The sequence below is a fragment of the Monomorium pharaonis genome, chromosome 2 (assembly GCF_013373865.1).
Source record: "Monomorium pharaonis isolate MP-MQ-018 chromosome 2, ASM1337386v2, whole genome shotgun sequence".
Taxonomy (NCBI): domain Eukaryota; kingdom Metazoa; phylum Arthropoda; class Insecta; order Hymenoptera; family Formicidae; genus Monomorium; species Monomorium pharaonis.
In genome coordinates this window covers 3769218-3795189 of record NC_050468.1, presented here as the reverse complement: position 1 = coordinate 3795189, position 25972 = coordinate 3769218, and the positions used below count along the sequence as shown (strand labels likewise).

General features: G+C 39.6%; 2 protein-coding genes across 2 annotated transcripts; one reads left to right on the top strand and one right to left on the bottom strand.

Annotated features, from left to right (window-relative positions):
* Positions 1-20306: 20306 nt before the first annotated feature.
* On the bottom strand, positions 20307-22620 carry LOC118644441. The gene is made up of 3 exons (XM_036283021.1): positions 22131-22620; positions 21500-22007; positions 20307-21423 (listed from the first exon to the last, which is right to left on the bottom strand). Exons 1-3 carry the CDS (start codon positions 22618-22620, stop codon positions 20409-20411), a joined length of 2013 nt encoding a protein of 670 aa, XP_036138914.1. The 3' UTR covers positions 20307-20408.
* On the top strand, positions 21917-24473 carry LOC118644498. Its single transcript, XM_036283144.1, has 2 exons — positions 21917-23666; positions 23758-24473. Exons 1-2 carry the CDS (start codon positions 23620-23622, stop codon positions 24338-24340), a joined length of 630 nt encoding a protein of 209 aa, XP_036139037.1. The 5' UTR covers positions 21917-23619; the 3' UTR covers positions 24341-24473.
* Positions 24474-25972: the final 1499 nt, after the last annotated feature.

Here is a 25972-nt window from a genome sequence, read left to right as displayed (position 1 = left end):
CCCTGCCCACGCGATGCACTTGATGACTCCTACCTCCTTGACGGGGAACATCATGTCCTAACCCTATTCCTATCTGAACCATAACTCCTTCCCAATCCCTAACCATGAAGGAAGGCAACGGGAAACCACCTTCATTATTCTAGTCCCAAGAAAACATCATGGCTTTGTTCAATGCAAAATATTCCGGAGGTATAAATAGCCCTCCAATCGAATCTCCGGGGAGGGGGGGGCGGCCCTGGACAGTGCCATGCAGAGAGCATTAAATGCACGTAAAGACACACGGATTGGAACTTGGAACACTCGAGGACTCCGCCAAACCGGGAAACTGCATACTGTGGAACGGGAGGCCTTGGCTGGGGGTTTGGATGTGTTGGGTATAGCGGAGACGCACTGAAGGGGTGAAGGACATTTTAGAATTAAAACAGGAAACACAGTATATTTCTCCAGGAGTGACTCGTAACGGAGTGGCATTAATGGTCAGTAGACCTACGGCTAAAGCAGTCCTAAGATACCAGGCAGTGAATGTCCGCATAATAACGATAAAGATCAAGTCACGTCCTATCAACATCAATGTAATACAGATATACGCTCCAACGGCAGAATCGAACGAGGAGGAAATAGAGGCTTTCTATGACAAATTGAGCAGGACAATAAATGCACTTCCAAAACAGGAAATACACATCATACTAGGGAACATGAATGCAAAAATTTGGACAAGCGACAATGACGGAAGATAGTCTCAAACAGATAATTGGTCCATTTGGCTTGTGTACAAAAAATGTAAGAGGAGAACGAATGCTTCAATTCTGCCAAGAACAAAACCTCGCAGTCGCCAATACGGTTTTTCAGAATCACAACAGACGCTTATATACATGGAAATCGCCAGGAGATAGATACAGAAACCAGATTGATTACATCATGGTCAAATCACACTGGAAATCGTCCATCAGGAGTTGCAAAACATACCCAGGTGCTGACTGCAGTTCGGTTCATCAGTTGCGGGTAATGCAGTTCAAAGTACGCCTGAAGAAAATAAAACTTACACAGAAAAAACCGATCAACATTCCGGATTCCAGGAAAGAAAAGTTCAGAGAAGGAATGCAGAGAGAGCTAATGGAGGAAAAAATGCGGATCATGAACAACTAGGATCCTAAATGATGAGAAATGGGAAATGTTAAAAGACATCATCAAGGAGAATATAGAACGACTACGGCACGAGTCAACATTCCAAACAAACAAACATTGGATCACGCAAAGGACCCTCGATACAATAAGAGAACGAAAGGAAATAAAGAGCAAGGGAATACTAACAGAAGAAGACGACAGCATGTACAGGAATCTGAGCAGAAAGATACAAAGGCAATGCAGACAAGACAAAAATCAATCAATCTAATGGCATACACAGTCATGATGTCACAACTCTTCAGACATGAAGATACGACGGAGAATAATAAATTTTAAATTTTATTTTATATTTAAGTACTATTAAACAAAGAAAAAACATTACCTTGAATTGACTGATAAATTTTGGTTATATAAAACATATATGCATACGTTATCGCGCCTGACATAATATTTCATTGCTATTTGCACTAAATGCACCCATTTGATCGGGCTCCAACTACTCCCAGCTCCCAACTGGGAGAAAACGAACGCAGCGTTGGAAATTCTCAAAACTACCAATTTAACTTTTTCTCCCAGCACCAGCGAAAGCTATTTTCGAACACACCCAGTAAGTATAGACCGAGCATTTCGTTGTATAAGCGTTGATGCATACGAAAAGAAAGAGAAAAGATATATGAAGAACATAGAACTTGTATTAATGGAGGGGCCATTGCTATATGCCGGAGTCCGCGCGGGGAGAATCGATAGAGACATGGGCTTAGTTTACATCGTCAAAACCTTAGTACGCGTATTAAGTTTGGTGCGCACCAAAGCCTTAGTACGGGCGCGTTTACATCGAATGTACTAAGCATGTACTGTGAAAAATATAATACAAATTTAATTCATGTTGATGTCTCCTACTAAGACATTTTCATACCGGTTTTTAGATTTTAGCACTGAGGTTATGCTCAATTGCTAAATTCTCTCTAAAATGCGTTTTATGCGTTTACATCGACATTTGTATCACTTGGTACGCGTATCAGTTTAGTACGATACTCCTACTTGATACGCTCGTACCAAATTGATCCGGCAGCGTTTACATCGTGCGTACTAAATATTTAATACGAATTTGATACGAATATGGTACCTGATACGCGTATCAAATGCACGATGTAAACTAAGCCATGAATATATTCTCATATATTTTAGTAGTTAATACTGGCTTAGTTTACATCGTCAAAATCTTAGTACGCGTATTAAGTTTGGTGCGCACCAAAGCCTTAGTACGGGCGCGTTTACATCGAATGTACTAAGCATGTACTGTGAAAAATATAATACAAATTTAATTCATGTTGATATCTCCTATTAAGACATTTTCACACCGGTTTTTAGATTTTAGCACTGAGGTTATGCTCAATTGCTAAATTCTCTCTAAAATGCGTTTTATGCGTTTACATCGACATTTGTATCACTTAATACGCGTATCAGTTTAGTACGATACTTCTACTTGATACGCTCGTACCAAATTGATCCGGCAGCGTTTACATCGTGCGTACTAAATATTTAGTACGAATTTGATACGAATATGGTACCTGATACGCGTATCAAATGCACGATGTAAACTAAGCCACTAAGCCGATTCTAACTACGGGGCTTCGAGGGGAGCGCGTGTGCGGGGGGGGGGGGGTACCCGTAGGCGCGAGGGTATGACGTCACGCGGGAAGGGGGATCTCGCGGTGCGGTAATTGCTGACGCAGGATTTTCGAGTCCGCGGCCGCGGTGCGGAATTGCTGACGCAGGATTTTCGGGTCCGCGACCGTAGAGGGGGAAACGGGGTCCGCGACTGCCGCCGCCCGCCGCTGCCGCCGCGGTGCTTGCTTTCTCCCTCTATTGTGAATCTGTCTCTCTCACCCGTACGTGATATCTCCAACCATGCAATCTTATCTTTTTCTCTTTTGTCCGTTCTTTCATACGCGACCACATACGTTCCCACCCATCGCACCTTTTCGGTTCGTTTATCAACTACTTAAAGAAAATGAACAATATGATAACATTTGCAAATTTAACTGTAATTATCCGTTCGTACGCATGATTATTATAATATTTATTTAATAAAATAATTTATATATAAAATAATTTATTTAATAAAATAGTATAAATTAGTTTAAAAAATTTTAGTTTGGCAAACTTTAATATTTAAAACTTTAATTATTTAAAAAAATTAGGTTATCAAACAATGTGATAAAAATTGAATGAAATTTAATACTGTACTAACAATAAGATTGGTAGAACAGAGAGTGATAGAGAGGGACTGTAATATTTTAAGGGAACAAGAGGGGAAATAAACAATTTCAAACGAGTGAGTCCCAGATGCGCACAGTAATAAACGGACACAGCAAGCTGAGTGAAACGGACACAGTAACAAACGGACACAGACCAAACGGACACAGTAAAAAACGGACACAGTGCGAAAAGGACACAGTAACAAATGGACACAGTGCGAAACGGACACAGTAACAAACGGACACAGACCAAATGCGCACAGAGCGAAACGGACACAGTGCGAAACGGACACAGACCAAATGCGCACACTGCACATGCGCACAGACCAAATGCATACACGGAAAGTCGCAAACCCATGTGATGCAGTGAATGCTTTGCACGCACACACACGGGGGGGGGTGCAAGGGGGGCCTTCGGCCCCCCTCCCGCACCCACCCCGTCCAAGTCGCTAACCTATGTGGACTTTACTCTGCTTGCAATGTACATGGATTGCATTTGGTCCGTGCGCACGTGCAGTGTGCGCATGTGCAGTGTGCGCATTTGGTCCGTGTGCATTTGGTCCGTGCGCATTTGGTCTGTGTCCGTTTGTTACTGTGTCCGTTTGTTACTGTGTCCGTTTATTACTGTGTCTGTTTGGTCTGTGTCCGTTTGTTACTGTGTCTGTTTTACTCAGCTTGCTGTGTCCGTTTATTACTGTGCGCATCTGGGACGCTCCCTTTCAAACAATTATATATGTATATTAATTTATTATATAAAAAATTATTATATAAAGTATTAAAAGTATAAAAGTATTAAAAGTATAAAAAACTATAAAAAAGTATAAAAAGTATGTAAAAAGTATAAAAGTATAATAAAAGTGTGTAATAATTATTAAAAAAAAGTAATAAAAGTAATTATAATGTCACTCCCAGATTTCCCCATCTTTGGACGGTGGCTCCATGCTAAACAACCTCCTGAGGTCCCACACGTCGGTGTCAAGATTATGTAATCCATATGCGGGTTCCCTGTTTTGATCGTTTTGCCATTGGTCCCCTTGGCGGAAATATCGCCTTCACCGAGCTGCGGCAATGTTCATAAAACCGGATATACGAACCCACACAACACGCAGACATAATTAGGATGTAATTTGGATTCCCGATACAGATCCTGAAGACATCTAGAATATAGACCCACATAGAAATTGGCATCCAGTGGATGTCCAATAAACGTCCATTAAACCTCCATAGATCCATGGGACGTCTATGTCCATGGTGGAAGTCAGATGGACGTCCATTAGAGGTCTAGTAAACTTCCTTAGCTCCATTGGAGGTTTACCTCCATGGCGGAAGTTAGCTAGACGTCCATTAGGGATCCAGTAAACTTCCATGGCTCCATTGAAGGTTTACCTCTATGGTGGAAGTTAGATAGACATCCATTAGGAATCCATTAAACATCCATAGCTCCATTAGATGTTTTCTTCCATAGTGGAAGTTAGATGGACGTCTATTAGGGATCCACTAAACTTCCATAGCTCTATGGAACATTATTTCCATGATGGAAGTTAGACAGACGTCCATTAAGGATCCATTAAACTTCCATAGCTCTATCCCAGCGAGAAATAGTACATCGAATCGACATCGATTCGACGTCGAAATCATCATTTCGATGTTGATTCGACGTCGAATTGGTGTCGAATTCATTATCGTTTCTCGCTGGGATGGTGTCGTCCGGATAACATACTTTGGACATCTCGCGGACATCCAAAATACGAGGACATAAACAGGACTTTTTAGGACACATATAAGACATCCGAAGGACATCCGTGTGTTGTGTGGGAATTTCGTCAAATCCGAAGTGAGGCTGAAAAAAAAACATTTTTAATTTAATCATGCTGCATGTATCCAAAAACAAATTTTGCAGGTGCAAAACAAATACTATATTACATACCTACTCACCAACGGGCCCACGTATGGAAACAATATTGTTGAGCCAAATAACACACAGGCACACACAAAAAAAAAGTGGTTGGTCCGGCGGACTAGATTAGTCAATCCTTATGTATTTCGACCCGCTGAATCCGAATCTAAGGTCAGAATTGCAAAGTTAGCTCGCATTTTCAAACCACAAAAAAATTCTTTTTTAAATATTGGTCTGGTGGTCCAGACTAGTCAATTCTTATGTATTTTGACCTGCTGAATCCGAATCCAAGGTCAGAATTGCAAAGTTAGCTCGCATTTCCTAACCTAAAAAAAACCTTTTTTTTGAGATGAGGAAAAAATGAGCTAATTCAGCAATTCTGACCTTGGATTTGGATTCAGCGGGTCAAAATACATAAGGATAGACTAGTCTGGTCCGCCGGACCAACATTTAAAAAAAATTTTTTTTTGAGGTTAGAAAAAAATGAGCCAATTCAGCAATTCTAACCTTGGATTTGGATTCAGCGGGTCAAAATACATAAGAATAAACTAGTCTGGTTTGCCGGACCAACATTTAAAAAAAAAATTTTTTTTTAGGTTAAAAAATGCGAGCTAACTTTGCAATTCTGACCTTGGATTCGGATTCAGCGGGTCAAAATACATAAGGATTGACTAGTCTGGCCCACCGGACCAATATTTAAAAAAAAAATTTTTTTAAGGTTAGAAAATGCGAGCTAACTTTGCAATTCTGACCTTAGATTCGGATTCAGCGGATCAAAATACATAAGGATTGACTAGTCTAGTCCGCCGGACCAACCACTTTTTTTTTGTGTGCCTGTGTAATCAACGTGTAGCTCTGCGGCACTCTTACGAACGTTCGGCCATGAACGGCTGTGGTCGGCCCATGTGGGACGTCACCAACGTACACGTACTAAAAAATTTAAAAAATTGATATTGTATTAAATTTATTTTAAAATTTTATATTAAAAAAATTTAATCAAGAAAATTGTTCGCGCGTGCGCAGGATAAACGCGATCGCTCGGAGGGAATGCCGGGATCCGTCCCGATAGAGACGCAAAGTGAGTGGTCAGGAATGCGGGAGGTTCACGGGAGGTGATAGGAATAAAGAGGAGGCGGTGGTATCACTCACACTTAATTATTTATTCACAAACAGACGTTCGGAGCGAGGGGCGAACCGTATCTTTTACAAAGTGTCGGATATTTTGATACGCCCTGATATTACGCTGCCTAATCGACGCGGAAATCTTGCAGAGCCTCGAGATCGTGGCCCTCGCGAATCCGGAAATCTTGCGCGCGATCCGACGGAGATCTTGTGCGCGAGGCAGAGGACGTTCGCGGGAAAGATACGGCCACCCGCGCACGGACGTAATACACTCACAACATTCACGCGAATACAAAACTGAAGGATTAAACAATGTTGGTTGACGGGAGAATTAATTCACGCGCACTATCACGGCGCGACTGAGAGGGAAGAAGCGGAAATGAATCCCCGCAGCTAGGATCGGCGGAAAACGGGAGAGATCTGCTGGACGATCTAATTTTGGTGCCGGGCTGCGAGAGACTGACGAATTTTGCATTGTAAAACAATTACGATCGGAGGCGAAAAAAGGGGCGGTAGGGAACCGATATCGAGACTTATTTGGGCATGGATTTGGACGTGCCCTTTTTTGGGCTTGTTTATTTGCGTAGTTACCAAGATGCATAGTTACCGGCGATGCGAGCAAACGAAAATCGCGCGCGTGAGGAGCTAGTGACAGCGCCGCGCGACTCGGTGCATCGAAGAAATGAACTACAAGGAGCTCGATGGCTGTCAGGAGCTCTCACTACTCGCGGATAAAACAGAGCCAATAAAAAGGAAATGTTAAAACTCTAAAGTAATTGTTATAGTCTCGAACAAAAATTATACTCTATTATTTAATTTTCTTAAACAAAAAAAAAAGGAAAAAGTGCCGAATAGAAAAATAATATAAAATAATACACTAGCAGTATTGAAATAAAACTATAATATTTTTAATTTAAAAAGAATATATTGCTACAACGATTGCATGTATTTGAATATATTTCAATTTGAGAGTGATTTTGTACTTATCCCCACAACCGGGTACTCAATACGCAATCTATGTTGAAAATTGGGCATGTTGCTAGCACTTTTATTCGACAACGACACAAGCTTTTATTCGACAACGACACGAGCTTTTATTCGACAACGACACGAGCGATCCAAACTAACGTTGAGGAACAGACCCCCACCAATATATACCCAAATAGCACTGGATGTTCCAAGGACGTCCATTTTAAGTCCAATTCAGGTCCGCATGTCCATGGATATAAAATAGACATTTATAGGATGTCCATTATTGGAATTAAAACGGATGTTCTATTCAGAACGTCCTATGCTGGATATCTGATCTTTATGTCCGCATTTGGATCTTACTTTTATATAATTTATCTTTATTATTTTTATTATATAATCTAAAAGAAATATTGTAAATTATATATATATATATATTATTTACAATATTTCTAATTAATATTAATTTATGAATAATAATAAATTATATTATTTTTAATTTTCAAAAGGTTTGTTTTAATTGTTCTACTTTTAAATATAATATGAAATAATACGTATTATTTTTTTATTTATTATTAACATTATTGATTATTGGTATTTTTTTAAATGTTTGTTATAATATATTATTGTTTCTTTTTCGTTTTTTATTGTTTCGTTTTTTTTATTTTCGTTTCTTTGTTTTCTTTTTCGTTTTTTTTTTTTCGTTTCTTTTTCCGACCAAAAGAGGGACACGGCAATTGGTCTGGGTCAAGCACTGTCTCTGTCTAACCAGTAGCATAATGGGCACTAGACAAAGAAAGAAATTGACCCGGACCATGTCTCCTCTTTGTCTTACTGCCGGACACTTTTCAAGAGCTTTTTGCAGGAAATGCGCAGTCCATGCTTTATGTCGATGATTTTTACAAAATGTGGATTAACCCACTATTGCAACAAGCCCTTTAATTGAAAAAGGTCCAAAAGAAATAATCAAACCATAATAGGTCCAAAATTTGGTTTACTTTGGACTTTCTATGAATGTCCAAAATTGTGACAAACGTATATCCCATGGACGTCCATTAAAGGACTTTCTATGAACGTACAAAGTTGTGCCAAACGTATATCCTATGGACGTCCATCGAATGTCCGACGGACCTTATTTGGACTCTTAATGGACGTCCGAATATCCTGAAGCGGATATCCATTGGACATACAATGAATGTCCTTGTGCTATCTGGGTAGTGAAGATGTACGTGGCTTTTACTTGAGAAATAAATTTGAAAAAGATTCTTAGCCATGTCAGCTTCGTAGAATTTGTTTTATCTGCGCTTACCATTGTCTAACAAGAACTAAAACGTATGCGATTTATCAACAAGATTGTCTTATATGATGCTGTCTCGGTCAACGTCTCGGTCAACGTCTCTGTCGAAGTAAAGCAGTGTTTTAAAACAACACCATAAAGAGCATATTAAATGTATTATATTGAATCATATACATCAAACTGCACCATCGAACCACATTGTACATCTGTTGAACCAGAATTGAACCGCTATCAAACCGTATTATACGTCTATAGAACGGCATCATACAGCTATCGAACTGCATCACTAGAATTGAACCGTTATCAAACCACATCGTACAGCAGCCGAATACATCTATCAAATCACAATTAAACCATCGCTTGAGAAACAAAATTTGAAAAGCATATTCTCAGCCACATCAGCTTCGTAAAATTTTTATTTGCCCTCGCCATTGTCTAACAAAACGTATGTGATTTATCAACGAGACCGTTTTATATGATGTCTCGGTCAACGCCTCGGTCAACGCCTCGGTCAACGCCTCGGTCAACGCCTCGGTCAACGCCTCGGTCAATGTCTCGATCGAAATAAAGAACTGCTATCAAACCGGATCGTACAGATAAAGAACCGTTATCAAACTGCTTCATACAGTTGCCGAATCATAGTTAAACCACTATCGAACCACATCATACAACTATCGACCCACTATTGAACCGTTATCAAACCGTATCATACAGCTATCAATCCGCTATCAAACTGCATCATACAGCTATTAAACTGCATTGTATAACTATTTAACCGTTATCAAACTGGATCATACAGCTATCAAACTGCATTGTACAGCTATTTAACCGTTATCAAACTGGATCATACAGCTATCAAACTGTATTGTACAGCTATCAAACTGCATCATACAGCTATCGAACCGTTATCAAATTGCATCATACATCTATATATCTTATATGTACAGGAAAAGGTAGAAATAAATATTTTATTGCGTTTTATTTTTCTTTCTTTTGAAAAAATTTCGCAATTATTTTGGTGTTGCGACCACCAGTTATATATTTTAAATACATTTTGTAAAGCACAATTCTTAACATGTTTTTGACATCGTATAGTATTACTAACATCTAGATTATTCAAAGATTCAATGTCTTCGTAATCTGTATCCAATGTCTTGATATACATATATCCCATCATCGATATCGAGCATGTCCGTCAACCATTCTCGTTTCTGAAGTCCCTTAACTGTATTGCTGTCATCCGTATTACACACAACAGATGTAATCAGACGTTTCGCCATGCTGTACGGTATCATCCCATCCTTCCATCGCAATCCATGATGATAGGCAATCAACCAAGAAGCGCAAGACTTATCGGATTTTGTAAGAACACGCCATGGCATGGGGCTAGCAAAAATGTAATGCGTGAGAACGGCTCCTTTTCTCAGTACCGCTACTTCCTTTACGACAAATTTTTTATTGACAATAAACTCTTGCAGACCCACAAATGTCGGTACGATCATTATGAGTAACTCTTCAAGACTGTACTTTAATACCAAATATCTCAGTTTTTATCAGTTGATGTTATATGATTTTGCGCACTACGTTGGACAACGGACAGTATTCAATTACACAATCATGTAAAATAAGACAATAAGTGGTAGTATTCGCGGGAACATTTTCTTTGCAATCAAATTCTATGCACACATCTACGGTAGCACTCTTGACTCGTTTTGTCGCGAACAGTCAATGACCGCAAGAGGCCCTTTTTCCAGGAATGTGATTACGTTTCACACTCATATCCATAATAAGATTGACCAAAACGTCGATACATGTCATACAGAATTGCATATCTAGATTTATGAAAATCTAAATTCACATCGTCATACGGATAAAATTCAGAGTTTAGATAAAGTTTTACGTTGGTCAAATTACAGTCGTCAAAGATTGTAACATCTTGTGACATGATATTTTTTCGACCAGTCTGCAGTGCAAAGATAACGAAGCGCGGTTTCTCGAGCTGAACTGCAGTTTTAACAGCCCATGAATGTTTCGTCGTACTCTGCAGCAAAGGGTACCCATACAGATCCCAGGAGCAAAAACTCATACTTAGACATTAGCCACTCTGCAAAGCTCGCAGCAAAGATAATTTGTTGACTTCGTTTAACGTAACATGCGGCATTCGCCACTGCACTTTAAATAATTCAATTTCCGGTTGAGCCGTAGAATTTCCAACCATAGAATTGTTATCGTTGCGCGCTCGTATCAAAATCAATTCGTGACGAGCGTTAACAATCACGCGTTTGTAATCTTCGCAAAAGCCCAATAATACACTAAGCGGTACGCAAAAGTTGAAGTATCCTTCCGATAGGTTATACGAAAATTCCCATCCTGCATTCTGCATAATTACTGCTTTGTCATATGATAACGATACATAGTTCTTGAGAATGCTGGTTATTCCAACGTTTCTGTTGCGATCAATTTCCACACCGTTGAGTTCATATCGAATTTCATCAAACATGAACGCCACGCAATTATTTCCGAGATTTATCTCATCCTTATCCTTATCATCTTTCTTCTTCATCACCAATCTTCCTTCAACGTAGAGAAAACTTTCACATGGTAACGTGTATAAATCCTGCTGTTGTATGGGTATCCTTATTTCATCGCTGTATCCAAAAATGGTGTTGGCGTACGGATTGTACGTATGAGTCTTAATCTTGACGATGCTGTCGTCAAAGATCGGCTCGCCTCCATGTTCAAGATGTTAGACATCTTAGATATTTCGTACGACGAATCCCAATGATTTTAAAAATTCATCGTTTGACGCGGAGAGTTTCTTTTTATCAGACGATCGAATATTTTTAACTGTCGTACAATTTATGTCACACGATCGAATATTCTTGATTGGTGTAAAAATTGTGTCCTTCATCTGCTCATTCAACACGAGCATCTCACGTTATCGTCTTCGTACGTGTAATCTAACGATAATCTCCTCTCCGCGAAAATCGAGTAATTGACCGTCCACAATGCGAATCGTCAAATCAGTAATGCTCCGTGCGACGATTGGAAGGTAAATGATCTGTGCAGGGGTTTCCGATATCTTATATATATGGCACCCTCGGCGAAAATTCGTGTATCGTGTGTACGCACTTGTCGTTGCTATACGCACCCGCAGTCACGTTACATTCTATGCGAATAATGTTCACGTTTATGATATTTATAGGTGCATCCGATTCATGCCACAATCGCGATTCAAGAATACGACGCGATGAAAATCCCAACAGCGATCCAATGTTGTTAGGTTTAATGAAATTTATCCGATAAGCACACAGAATCTCGCTCTTCATTGTATTATTGTTAGCACGAATCACCAGCGGATATTCGCTCTCGTCTTCATCTTCTTTGCGAAACGTCCTCTTTCCCGCAACATCGGGATGAAATTGTAAAATTGCGCGTTTCAAATATCTATCTATATCACGCAATTCATACGATCCTTCGGGAATCATAATTTCCTTGTCGTCTTTGTCATAGTAAAATTTGTTATTCGACGAATTTACATTAGGTATGGTATAATATGTTTCAAAATCTGTGAGGCCGAGCTCGTAATCGCCATCGCTCAAATCTACGGCTGGAAAATAGCTTACCGCGAGGATGCTACTCTTGCCGGTTAGCGTAAACGTCAGTGACATATTGAAACGAATACTGAGTTAAATTGCACAATGTTAGCCTTTAAATTGATTATTAACTGTTTGGAGAAAACGCAAACACAGTTGACCGCAGTTGCTTTGATCGTAACGTTGATAGGGCGTGTGATTGTACTCGATCCGCTTTACATCTAAATATTGCACCAGTTCTTTCGGCGGTCTAAGATTGCCGAAACTATCAAAGTATATAACGCAATCTCTCCTCTTTGCGTATGCCACCCAGTGTGTACCCGATCCTTCAGCATTATCTAAATTTACAATACCACTCTCGTTTCGATATGCTCCAGCCGTTGGTAATGCCGTATGCATAAAAATTCCTCTAAAGTATGGAATGCGCATACGTTTTGCTAGCTGTAATAATTGTATGTTGGTAGTTACACCTTTCGGCATTTTTAACGTCTTTTTGACGTTTTTTTTTCGTTTCATCAAAACTCCTTGTATGGAGCGAAATAAACTCCATGACCTTCCATGACGTGATTATGACGTTTCAATTCTTTCAGCTGACGCTGCGCTGCCTTGTTATCATTCACAACTTTCGCAACTCCCGCCGCTCCGCCGACCAACGACCCGAGAATTCCCAATAGCGGTAGAATGGGTAAAACACCTCCGCATTTCGCTACCGGAAGTATTCGTTTACTCGCTCTTTTTTTTTATCTCTTTTTCTTTTTCAAGCCCATACCGATTTTCGTCTTAGTTTTCATAGCTGCCCAAACGGTTGCTGCAGCAGCTCTTTCTCCGAAAGTCGAATCGTTCTCTGTAATGCGTTTTCGCGCTTCCGCTGCAAGTATATTGTCAGCTGCGTGTCTGTCGGTGAGTTCGTTGCTCTGGGAGTACGCATTGTCGTGTTCGCGACACACTGCGTCCAACGGATTAATACGGATCGCCTCTGGCCAATCGCTTTTTCAGTCTAGTACCCGGACCGCAAAATTGATATCCAGAAATATGCAGTTCAAAAAGAAGCGCATTTATCGCACGATTTAACAAGCCGCGACCTACCGCTGGCATTTGCGACAATTCTTTATCAACGGTGCGGGGCCGTCGATGTGCGTCAGCTGCCACGATTGATTATAATGCTCGTAGCAACGACGATAGCTTCGAACCTCTGGATCAGCCTTTATGTGTTCCGGAAGCCTGTCCCACACGTGTTCGATATAGTTGCCACACACGCGTAGCAAAATAGGTTTCGACACGAATTCTAACTGTTCGGCGCTCAAATCGAGTATATCGGAGGGATGTGACAATATGAGAAACATTTTACATACTGAGCAATTTTGCTCGGCGCGACTCTATAAATAGATCGGTTTTATTATAATTTTTATCAGTTCTTATGAGAGGGGGAAAATATGCGGTTCGTACAACATTCACCAGCAATTAAAATAACAAATTTCGATGACAAGATAATGTCCGAACGAAAGATATGGAGGCATGGAAACATGTTGCCGAGTTCTATACGCGGTATAATTTGCGGTCCGTCAAATTGTGGCAAGACAAACGTATTAATAAGCTTGTTGGAAAGTCCGCATGGAGTACGTTTTGAGAATGTGTATATGTACTCGAAATCATTACAACAACCGAAATATCGATATTTGGAAAATTTATTGACACCGATTGAAGAAGTTAATTATTTTGCATTCTCCAATAACTGTGATATTCAGCCGAGTGAAGCGCTTCCGAATTCCATTTTTATCTTTGATGACGTGGCGTGTGATAAGCAAAATACGATAAGAGACTACTTTGCAATGGGGCGACACGTGGATGTCGACTGCTTCTATCTCTGTCAGACGTATGCAAAGATACCGAAACATCTTACACGCGACAATGCGAATTTGCTAATTTTATTCAAGCAGGATGGTACTAATCTAAAGCACGCGTACAACGATCATGTAAATACCGACATGTCTTACGAGGATTTTAGCAATTTATGTCATACTTGTTGGCAACAAAAGTATGGATTTTTAGTGATAAATAAGGATAGTGCGCTCGCTAATGGACGATATCGAAAAGGATTTAATGACTTCGCAATACCATAAAGCAGTCAGTTGTTTTCGATACGTTGACCAAGTAGCGTTTCTCAACATGGATAGCACAGATAACAGTATGAATCGTGAGAAGATTGTGAAAGAGATTGCGAAAACGAGTGATTCAATTCGCAAAAAATATCGCGCTTTGAAAGCAGGTAAAGTGCAAGAAGAAATGGCGTTGGAGAGACACTTTAAGCCTATTGTCGAACCATTAAAACAGACCCAGCTAGCAAAATGACGCAAACTTTGCGCGAAGTTTGCCGCAAACTCGAGCAAACCTTTGCAACAAAATTACAACAAGGTGTGTCCGCATTAAGCTTAGCTTTTGCTGGCAAGGCTTGTTGTAAATAGTATGACGCATATTTTATGCAAATAACAGGGTAAAATTTACTAGTAAAGCATAACAACAAATTTGCAGCAAGAACAAGGCAAACCTTGCTGTACACAATATGATAGCAAATTTGTGGCAAGAATAGAGTAAACCTTGCTGTACATAGCATGATAGCAAATTTGTGGCAAAAACAAGGCAAACCATGCTATGCACAATATAATAGCAAATTTGTGGCAAGAACAGGACCAGTATTGTTGAAATTTAGATCAACAAAAATAATTATTAGACTGAAATATTAGACTGTCCAATATCAAATGTGAATGGTGCAATCGTACTTGGTTCTCTGTTCTCAACGAGCCCCTTTTATTAATCCAGTAGGTAATCTTTTTCACAAGAAATGCGCCATCTCGAGATAGATAGTAAAGTCAGAAATAAAGTTTAAAACCCGATAATGCAACCCTGTTATTTGCATAAAATGTGCGTCATACTATTTGCGACAAGCCTTGCCAACAAAAACTAAGCTGTTTATGGACACACCTTGTCGCAATTTTTATTGCGAAAGTATGCTCGGCAAGTTTTATTTTGTTCTTGCTACTAATTTGCCGTTATTCTGTGCTTAACAAGATTTCCTGTTTCTGCCATAAATTTATTGTCATGTCGTGTAGCAAGGTTTGTTCTGTTATTTGCTTAAATTTTGCATTTTATCGTGTCGGAACAAATCTTGTAATTTCTATACGTAATATTTATGTACAAGCCTTTCTCTGTTATTTGCAGCATCGTGTGATGAAAACTTTTGCCGTAAATTTGCTCGAAACTTTTAGAAAACAAAGCAACAGAAAATTACTTGTCATAAAATTGTTGTCAAAATTGAAACAAATTTTGCTGTAAAGCTTTCACGATATGTGATTTTAATAGGCCTGGCTAGCTGGGGATTGTTGAAAACACCGTTGGTAATGTATCAGATCCGATTAAGAATGAAACGTTCTTTTCGGGGGAAGACGAGTACTCAGAACCAAAACCGAAACGAAAGCGATTAAACGCTTCGCTTAACAATTCTATAATGACCTTTACTCCTGTTAAAAAATGAGACGATCAAAAACTGTACCAACTAATTTGAATGAAACATCGCAAATATTACATGATAGTGATTTATCATACAGTTATGTACCTTCTGTCGAAGACGTTTTTGAAGTCGCAGCCAATGAACCGCTTGTGACGTCTATTCGACAACAGTTGGAAACGCGAGAAGGACGTGAAAAGTTGCACACACACTATGGTGTGTGATATATTTATTAGGTCAAAAATATAAGGGAGCTGTTCTGAGTGGTAAAAAACCAGTCATAATAGATACTGTTTACGGAGTTTATTTCACCGACTTTGGAACGATGCTCGGCGATAAACGCATCGACATACATAAGAATGATAACATAGTCATAGATGGTAAAATGTACGTGGGAACGCCTGATCTGTATGAATTAATTTCCATGAAAATGCTCAACATGTACACGAATAACGACCTGCAAAATTATAAAAACATTCTATTGGCAACAAATGCATATAGACGCGGGCATATTGCACATAATCAAGTAATGGGCAACAAAGAGTCTAAATATAAAAATATAATTGCGCCCTTAGTAACCGACGCAAAAGTTGGACAAGGTCTACCGAGCGCTATTACATTAAATGATAACAAGATTGATTACGTTCATTGGGATGATCCCAACGAGTTTGTGGATCGCCTTCGATTGCTCGAGGCCTCACACCAAGCAGGACACAATGCTCACGACAACGAGATTCTATCAATTATTGAGGAACTTCGCGAGGCTGGTTTTATTATAAATTAAAACTGCATGAAATAAATCATTTAGTCATGTCATCAACATCGAAATGTCAATCAACAAGTTTGGAACATCGCTTGAAAGAGGTGGTGCGGAACCATACTATCAATGGAGTGGATTAGTCAGAAATTACGTGCGCGATAACGCTCTTTGCATGGCTGCCACTAATTTTGATGCAAAGTCGCGCAAAATTCGACGTGTGGCGCTGCCTGTAGACGATAGTGATGCAGTCAATAAACGATACGTGCAACAAACCGTGAAAATTTTAAAGGATCGACAGGATGAAATCGAGAGGAAGATTGAGACACTTCAAAGTAAGGTTGAAATTACAGCTCATATGTTAAACGAGATTCAAAGACAGCTCGACGCAGTGACCCATCGTGCAGAGTAAAAAAGTCGATACATCGAATATATATACCATTATTTGTATATTATACTCCAAGCATGTCTGAGAAACAATTGCTGGTTGAGGAGTTGCATGCTCCGGCGAAAAGAAATTTTCCTTGAAAACGCGTCATAGTTCATGGATACGATGACCTATGGCAAGCGGATGTGGTTGAGATGCGTCCGTAAACGCGATTTAACCGAGGTTATCACTACATACTCATCGTTATCGACGTGCTGAGCAAGCAGGCTTGGGCTGTGCCGCTCAAGACCAAGAGTGGTAGCGAAGTTGCTATTGCGATTGCAAAGATAATTCGGAGAGATGGAAGATGTCCAAAAAATTTGCAAACAGACAAAGGAAAAGAATTTTATAACGCAAACGTGCAGAAACTATTGAAAAAACATAATATCAATCATTATTCCACGTACTCTATAATGAAAGCATCAGTTGTCGAATGCTTTAACCGCACATTAAAGAACGTTATGTGGAAACAATTTACACTCAATGGAAATTATAGATGGCTCGATCTGCTGCCACGTCTCGTGTCAGATTACAATGTACGAAAGCATCGAACTATCGGCATGCGACCCATCGATGTTACGCCTGCAATCGCTAAAAAACTCTTAACCACTGTGTACAGTCACGTAAAAATTGCGGCACCCGCACGATTTAAAGTAGGTGACTCGGTACGCGTCAGCAAATTCAAAACTGTTTTTGAGAAGGACTATACACCAAATTGGACTACGGAGATATTTAAAATCATCAAAGTACAGCGTACTAATCCTGTGACATATCTACTGGAGGATTCCTGTGGAAAACCTATCACTGGAGGATTCTACGAATATGAGCTGCAGCGTGTTGCAAATCTTGACGTGTATCTCGTTGAAAAAATATTACGCAGGAAAAGAGACGAGGTTTATGTCAAGTGGCTGGGATTCGATAGATCACATAATTCATGGATACATAAAAACATTGTTATTTAATTCATAAAAAATTTTTTATTATATTTATATAAAAGTATGTAACCATAATTAAAGATAAAATACATTATATTAATTTCATATTATGTGAAATTTCTTTATTATTATTCTTTTAATATACATTTTAAAAATAATGTAAGATGTTTATAAAATATAAAATATAAAATATAATATAAATATATTATAATGGTATTCGATAATGCCCCCACGGTAACGTTTCAACCGAATCGGGTATGAGGTATCTCTTATCGTCGTATGGACTTAGAGCGATTTTCTTTTCGGACACCGTATATACTTTATGTAGCTTGGATCTTATGCATGATTGGCGACTCGATCTCATCTCTCAAACATTGGGTATAATCATCGAACGTTATGGTTCGCGCTACTACATTATTCTTGACACCTTTCGCCTTTTTAGTGTTCTTCTTTCCATCTATCTTTAACGCATACATCTTTGCTCTAAGTCCAACGAACTCAGTCATTATCACGCCATTATTCTCATCTTTCATCAAGCCCGGAACTTTTTTATTCTCGAGAGGCATACCGTACGCGTTGTCAACCGGATAATCGCTCGTGTCGAACCTAGCGATATCACGTTTCATCGTCTCGTAAATATCCTCACACTCGACGAGGTATATGAGACTGTCGGTGTCGGTATACATGACTCTACATTTGTCACGATACAGAGGTAGCATGTACTCGTGGTGAAATTCATATAGATACGTCTTAGAAATATCTAGGATACACATGCCTACGTAAATCGGCTTATATAATTTCACTTCGAGTTTTCTAAGTTCAACGGCGATTAGATTTTCTGCAAAAATACTTCGACTATGAAAATTCGGTTTCGCGATCATTGTCTCCGCACCATACCGCCCCACCCATGTTGTCAACAACTTAACGTCAACATGATTGCGCACATTCTCCATGGTTTTACCAAACACCGCATTATTCATTAATTTATACAAGTTTTTTTCAAAATCATTTTTGGCGAGTGTCCGGAATCGTGCGTTTAACTCTATGTATTTACAGAGCCATGGAGATTGTGCGAATTGTAATATACGGTGTATCTTCGCAATACGAAGACCGTGACGCATGCACTGCTGCAGGTTGCGGTAATGGGGTGACCTCCTTTTGGACACGTAACGATTGGACACCGCTCGATTCGACACGCTCGATTGGACACGCTCGATTGGACACGCACGATTGGACACGCACGATTGGACACGGCTCGATTGGACACCGCACGATTAGACACCGCACGATTGGACACCGCACGATTGGACACTGCACGATTGGACACCGCATTATTGGACACCGCACGATTGGACACCGCATTATTGGACACCGCATTATTGGACACCGCACGATTGCACACCGCATTATTGGACACCGCACGATTAGACACCGCATTATTGGACACCGCAGTCTTCTAGTGAATAACATTTATATATCATATGACAGATTATCTAACCTTAGAAACATCTGGCAGAAAAAAGCTTCGATTTGCCAGAAAAAAAATTGAATTTTAAATGTCTATATACGTATTTTTAGGAGCATCTCGTTTTGCGTGGAAAGTTTCAAACGCATGTGGTGCAGAAAATGCTCGCACGCACACACACACACACACGGGGGGTGCAAGGGGGGCCTTCGGCCCCCCCTCCCGCACCCACCCCGTCCAAGTCGCTAACCCATGTAAACTGTATTAGAAATCTGCATACACACACGTGAATCGAGCCGTGTCCAATCGTGCGTGTCCAATCGTGTGTGTCCAATTGTACGGTGTCCAATAATGCGGTGTCCAATCGTGCGGTGTCCAATCGTGCGGTGTCCAATAATGCAGTGTCCAATCGTTACGTGTCCAAACGGGATACTCCCTCGGTAATGTATGACGTAACGTTTCTTATCATACAGCGTGGCGAGAAGTTTACATTCACGCTTGCATGGTCGTTTATCACGTGTTGGGCAGAAAGGTAGGTCAGTGTGCTCGTCGTGAAGGTCTCGGGGATACTCGAGATCAACTTCGAGAATGTATCCCGTTGGTGAATCAGCAGCGATCGCATTTATGTCGAAATTTGAAACGTCTTCAACCCATTGAAATTCTCCATAGGGCAACGGCTGACACATTGCCCAGCGATACAAATTATTAACATCGAAGTACATAAGATATGAGGATGGTTTTGATGGGTCGTACGTCTGCATGTATTTGTTGTTAGCCTGTGCATATCTGCCTGAACATTGACTGAGACCGCCGCGTATACCGCGTTCGATGAACATTACCATGTCAATGTCAGTAAGCATTTCGAAAGTAATTTTTGTATATTTTAACATAGCGTCCCACGTGTATCCGAGGAGAGTGTAATAATGTGCTGGATCGAGACCGTAACTTTCTAAGCATTTATCGCGAAAATTTTCAAAAATGTCAGCTAACAATAACACATCCGTTTTCAAATATAGATCGCTGTATTCACCCAATGTTTGAACGGAGAATCGCTTTCAGACATTCTCAGCGTGCATGTAATCGCTCTCGGATACAGTATCAGAGGTCAGGGAACTGAAAAATGATTCGCGCGGCGGTAAACACGTGTCCTGCAGCTTGTTCACGCAGTCAACGTACTCATACGGAAATACACCTTTTCGTGTCAATAAATCAAAATCCTCATTAGATAAGTGTAAAAATTCGGAACGTACAATTTTTAATTTTTCTTTGCCTAGAAATGATGCCAATTTTTCGAGACTAGTATTTAAAAATTTATATGAATCTATGAACCGTAGTTTTATGTAATTGTGTGGATCTAATTTATCGGCTGTGTCTACGACATGTTTTGTAAAAGAAATATACTTTTCTTTCGTGATGGGAAGTACATCGGTCTTCCCTTTGAAGGCTGTGATTTCCTTAATAATGAAATGCGAATCGTATCCAGATAAGTTATGAAAAATAATTGGCATGTATGATGCATTTCGATAATTTAAATTACAGAGAAAATGTGCAGGACCGCGGTAACGACCAGTCAAATGACAATGATCGCGCACCCGCGTATCATCCGGCGCGAATGGCTTATCGCAGATATGACACTGCGTCGCGCTATGATATGCCTCCAATTGTTCCACCGATAACGTTTCCATGGGGATATTAGTTGATAAACGAGTCTTAACATTATACGCTAATTCTTCTAGTTGTTTAGTGAACCACGCGACGCAATCTTTATCGCGACGAAACCGGTACGTGGATAACGTGTCGTCGTATGAGCATCGCACGTAATACCCGATGCTGAATACCTCATGTTGTTGATATGTGTACGACGCTTGCTCTGTATCATGTTGCGTCTTCCGCAGCACACACTCGAGGTCCGCGTAGACGATAAAGGGCACTCGTTCCTTGTGGTTTATATTCCGGAAATTCAACCACTTGTCGTCTTCGGCAGGCAATGTGATAGCGCAGTCGTTCATCCTCTGACAGTCTACAGTGTGTGATTGCAACCTCTCGCATGATAAAAAATAGTGCAAGCACCTGTAAAAATTTTAAAAAATTTTATTTACTTTTTTTTTGCTAGATTATAAAATTTATTTTAATATATTATACGTACCGATCGCAAATGTATCTTTTTCCATCATGTTTGCTCAGTTGGGAGCTGATGAGGCGGGACAGATTTTTTATCCAGACAAAGTGGCCCACGCTGTCTTCGTGCGGATTTTGTACGTATAATAAATTGACATGCTTTTCTTTCTTGTCATTGGAGAGCCGCAGCGGAAGAATCTTTAGCATTGCCATTTCCTTTTTTATCCCGTAGACGTTGATCGATATATTGTTAAGACTCTCAAATTTTCCAATGTCCTTTACTGTAACGGGAAACGCAATGTCATCAAACTTTAGGACTGTTGCATAATGCGGATACGATGACTCTCTATCACTATGTCTTTCGACAGGGTGTAGCGCGGCGACCACTGACCACGCGAAGCATGCATTGTCCTTTGAATTAACGTTCACTACTGCATGCTTCATCATTATTTTTCGCGGTAATGTCACGTAACACCCCGCGTGTAGAGGATTGTACTTATTTATATTTAGAATCAAATTAAGAATTCGCGATAGCGCTCACCCGCTATCTCGTTCTTGAAACTCTTCGAGTGATGCTAATGTGGGCTCGATAACGCGTCGCTCATACCACTCGTCCAAGTCCGATGTTTGGAATAGTTCACAATTTTTAGTGTTTATACTTTTGTTGGCATGTTTATCACCCGTTACAAACACGCTGTTGAATGCTGTATTCACTTTTACACTGTTGTGTTCCTCTAGAGCGTCCCGCACTCGCTTGAGCACTATACCGCCTGCGTCTTCTAAAAACGTTCGCGGTTCAATATAGTTTGTATTTATCACTGCACCTGTCTGAATGCGATTCTCGAACGCTGTATCTATCTCTCGCCACATGAGTTTGTTCGCGTTATTACTAGTGCTCGCGTAATTACCCCCTACATGCACGAAACGTCTTTGTAATTGTGTCTTTTCACCTTCGAGTCGCGCGATCCTCGCCACCAACGATTGTCTTTGTCCGACGGCAAGCCGAGGACGCTTTATGCGGCTATGTTCCTCAAGCTGTTGTATAATCTCGTCGCATCGCTGCAACCACATAAAACACTCGCTCAAAGTAGTGACTCCATTTGCTTGCTCCAACAGCTCGCGTTCTACTCGCTCGAAATTATTCTCCATTTTTATCACTGTTGTCTTTTTATCACTGTTTTAAAACAACACCATACAATCTTCAACAGGACACTCGCATGTATTTTCGTAGCACCTAATGCAGAATCGAAATTTGTCTTGAATTTCAAACTGCATTAGCTTGCTTTGTCTTTCACACCGAATATTGCACTGAATTATTACTCCGGATTGATGACGGTTTCAACTTGCACTCGGATCTTAAACTTCGCATCAAATGCGATATTATGCGCTTCCCGACCGCTTATATATTTTTTATAACTCTTCATTTTCTTTGTCTTAACATCGGTGCTTGACCTCTGCAAGATTTGCATTATTTGAATGTGTGATTCTGAATGATCTCATCAAGTTAGTATCAAATGATTTATGTACGTGCTTAAAACATATTTTTGTTACAGCAGCCGTACATCGGCGCTTGACCTCTCAAAGATTTGCATTATTTAAATGTGCAATTTTCGTATGATCTCATCAATAAGTATCAAATGTACATGCCTAAAACATATTTTATTACAGCAGCCATACATCGGCGCTTGACCTCTCAAAGATTCACATTTTTTGAATGTACGATTTTCGTATGATCTCATCAGTATCAAATGTACATGTCTAAAACATATTTTGTCACAGCAGCTGTACATCGGCGCTTGACCTCTGCAAGATTTGCATTATTTGAATGTGCGATTTTTGTATGATCTCATTAGTAAGTATCAAATGTACATGCCTAAAACATATTTTGTCGCAGCAGCCGTACATCGGTGCTTGACCTCTGAAACGTTGGTCATCCTTGAATGTGTAAAGTTTGAAATATGTGATTGCCCCCCTCTACTGAGATGTGTGAAGAAATATGTGATTATCCCCTCTACTGAGATGTGTGAAGGGTGTGCAATATAAGAAGAGTTCTGAAAACGGTATCACATCAGTTAATCAGCGGAATACGGACGGTAAAGTTCCAATCTTGCATTAGTTAATCGAAAGAAGTCGGAGTTTCCCCTGAAAATGAACTATTACGTTCCGATTCAGCAAAATGAAACGAGTGATAAACCGTAAGTATTTTTTAAATTAATTAAATCAAATTTTGTTACATATTTAATTGGATTTTATTTTTTATATCTTGCAACATTTTTTTCTTTACAGAACAATGTCGCAGCCGCGTCATACTCCACGCATTCTGGGGAGGAGATTTGCTTTGACGACTACATTCTACAAATATTTGGATATAGGAATCAGTGTGGGACTTGAGCCTTTTGTAGAGATGATTCTTGGTGACAACAAGGGCAATGAGATACCGCTGTCACGTGATACCTGGGTAATAATGATTGAGAAACGGACAGATATCGAGCAACTCCTGCAGTCGACAACCGCTACATCGTTGTGGATTAATGATCTTTTCATCGAAGTCGTTAAAATACGTAACGAGAGTATCATAAAATTCACTTTAAATAACAAAATTATGTACATGAAACCATCGACTGTGCAATTTTTACTAAATCTTGAAGATGTTATCAATAATGCATATTTTAAGTTATGGGATGATATGCATATAGTAAAAGAACGATATAATCAATTTGTAAACTGTTTGCGGCGAAATAATATTCATAACAAGTGCGATGCAGTCAAATTGTTAAATGAAATATGTGTAAAAACTTCGCTCGTAGATTGCGAACTGATGGTTTATGCATCAGACAATATTGTATACGACGCGTTACAAAAAGAATAAATGAAAAAAATTATAAATAATTATTATAACTTATTTTCTCTCTTCCCTATTCCTTTGCGGTATAATGGCGTGCGCAGAACCGAGTAGGAGGTACATAGATAAGATGGGTGGGAACCCATGTATGTAACTGCATATGAAAGAACGCAAAGAATGAAAGAGAAAGAGCGAGAGAATGATAAAACTGTATGGCTGGAAATATCGCGTACGGATGAGAGAGAGAGAGAGAGAGACAGATTCGGAATAGAGGGAGAGCGAGCGGCGATGGCTGCTACAACAGCGGCGGCGGCGGCGGCGGCGGCGGTCGCGGACCCCGATTCCCCCTCTCCCGCTCCCGGGTCGCGGACCCGAAAATACCGCGTCAGCAATTTCCACACCGCGACCGCGGACCGAAAATACCGCGTCAGCAATTTCCGAACCGCGAGATCCCCCTCCCCGCGTGACGTCATACCCCCGCGCCTACCGGTACCCCCCCGCACACCCCTCTCCCGCTCCCGGGTCGCGGACCCGAAAATACTGCGTCAGCAATTTCCGAACCGCGAGATTCCCCTCCCCGCGTGACGTCATACCCCCGCGCCTACCGGTACCCCCCCGCACACCCGCACCCCCCTCGGAGCACCTGGGTTAGAACTGTCTTATTATTAACTACTATTATACTTGAGCATTTTTTTTATTCTTTATAATTAACTTTTAGTAAAAAAACCAGTACAAAAAAGATTTTTTAAATTGTTTTTCGTCATCTTAATATAATTATTATTTCCTGTCAAATAAAAATTTTACAAAAAATAAATTAATATAGAAATATATGGATATATTTCAAGTGCGTGCATACCATTTGGAAATAATATCTTTTTAGACCAACAGTCATAATACACGAATAGCTTGATGTGATGCGCCTAGTTGTTACTGGCCCATAATGTGGTTTATTTCATATAGAAAGGCATTATTGACCAACTCCATAGCGGAAAACTTTCTTTGTTTTAGACAAAAATTGCTTAATTTGAAGAAGGATACATGAAAAAAATGTGAACTTGATCTTGAGACAAAGTCAGGACAAAATCACTTTGAATGTTTTAAATAGAATCCCCTATTTTTTATTGCATATTCTTATAGTTCTTTTCAAAAACATAATAATACTAGCTTCTCTCTCTCCCTCTTTTAGTTAAAAATTTTCTGAGATTTTTCAAAGTATCATATTTCAAAAGTAAAACCCTAAATTTTCAAATAAAATTATAAAAAATTTAAAAAATTATACATTTTTTAGTAAAAAAGTTTCCTTTTCGTTTTTTCAATAATTTTTTTTAATACTTTAATATGAAAATTGATTATTTAAATTATAAATAATTTTTTTTAATGGATTGCATTATAAATATAATTTGTACATTAAAGAAAATTATAAAATAATAAGAATTTTTTATTGTCGATAGGATGCATATTTTTGGTGCGGTAAGCGTTCAAAGTCGTTGGGAGTCAAAATACCCTATGTGATTATTACTGATTGAATTTTTCAGAGATGATTACTAAGAGTTAAACTTATACATATCTACATTTATTCATGCGCACACACGTCGGCGTAAGTAAATTAATGTAAAAAAAACTTATTCTTAAAAATTAGATTTTATACATTATTGGAGT

Excerpts from the sequence above, each read along its gene's own strand:
- LOC118644441 (XM_036283021.1), bottom strand. The coding sequence starts at position 22,620 with ATGGAGAATAATTTCGAGCGAGTAGAACGCGAGCTGTTGGAGCAAGCA. Across the intron at positions 22,008-22,130 it reads TGATAAACATGCCAACAAAA|CGCTATCGCGAATTCTTAAT; the intron begins GTATAAACACTA and ends ATAGCGGGTGAG. Across the intron at positions 21,424-21,499 it reads AAAAGATACATTTGCGATCG|GTGCTTGCACTATTTTTTAT; the intron begins GTACGTATAATA and ends AAATTTTTACAG.
- LOC118644498 (XM_036283144.1), top strand. The coding sequence starts at position 23,620 with ATGAACTATTACGTTCCGATTCAGCAAAATGAAACGAGTGATAAACC. Across the intron at positions 23,667-23,757 it reads AATGAAACGAGTGATAAACC|AACAATGTCGCAGCCGCGTC; the intron begins GTAAGTATTTTT and ends TTTTCTTTACAG.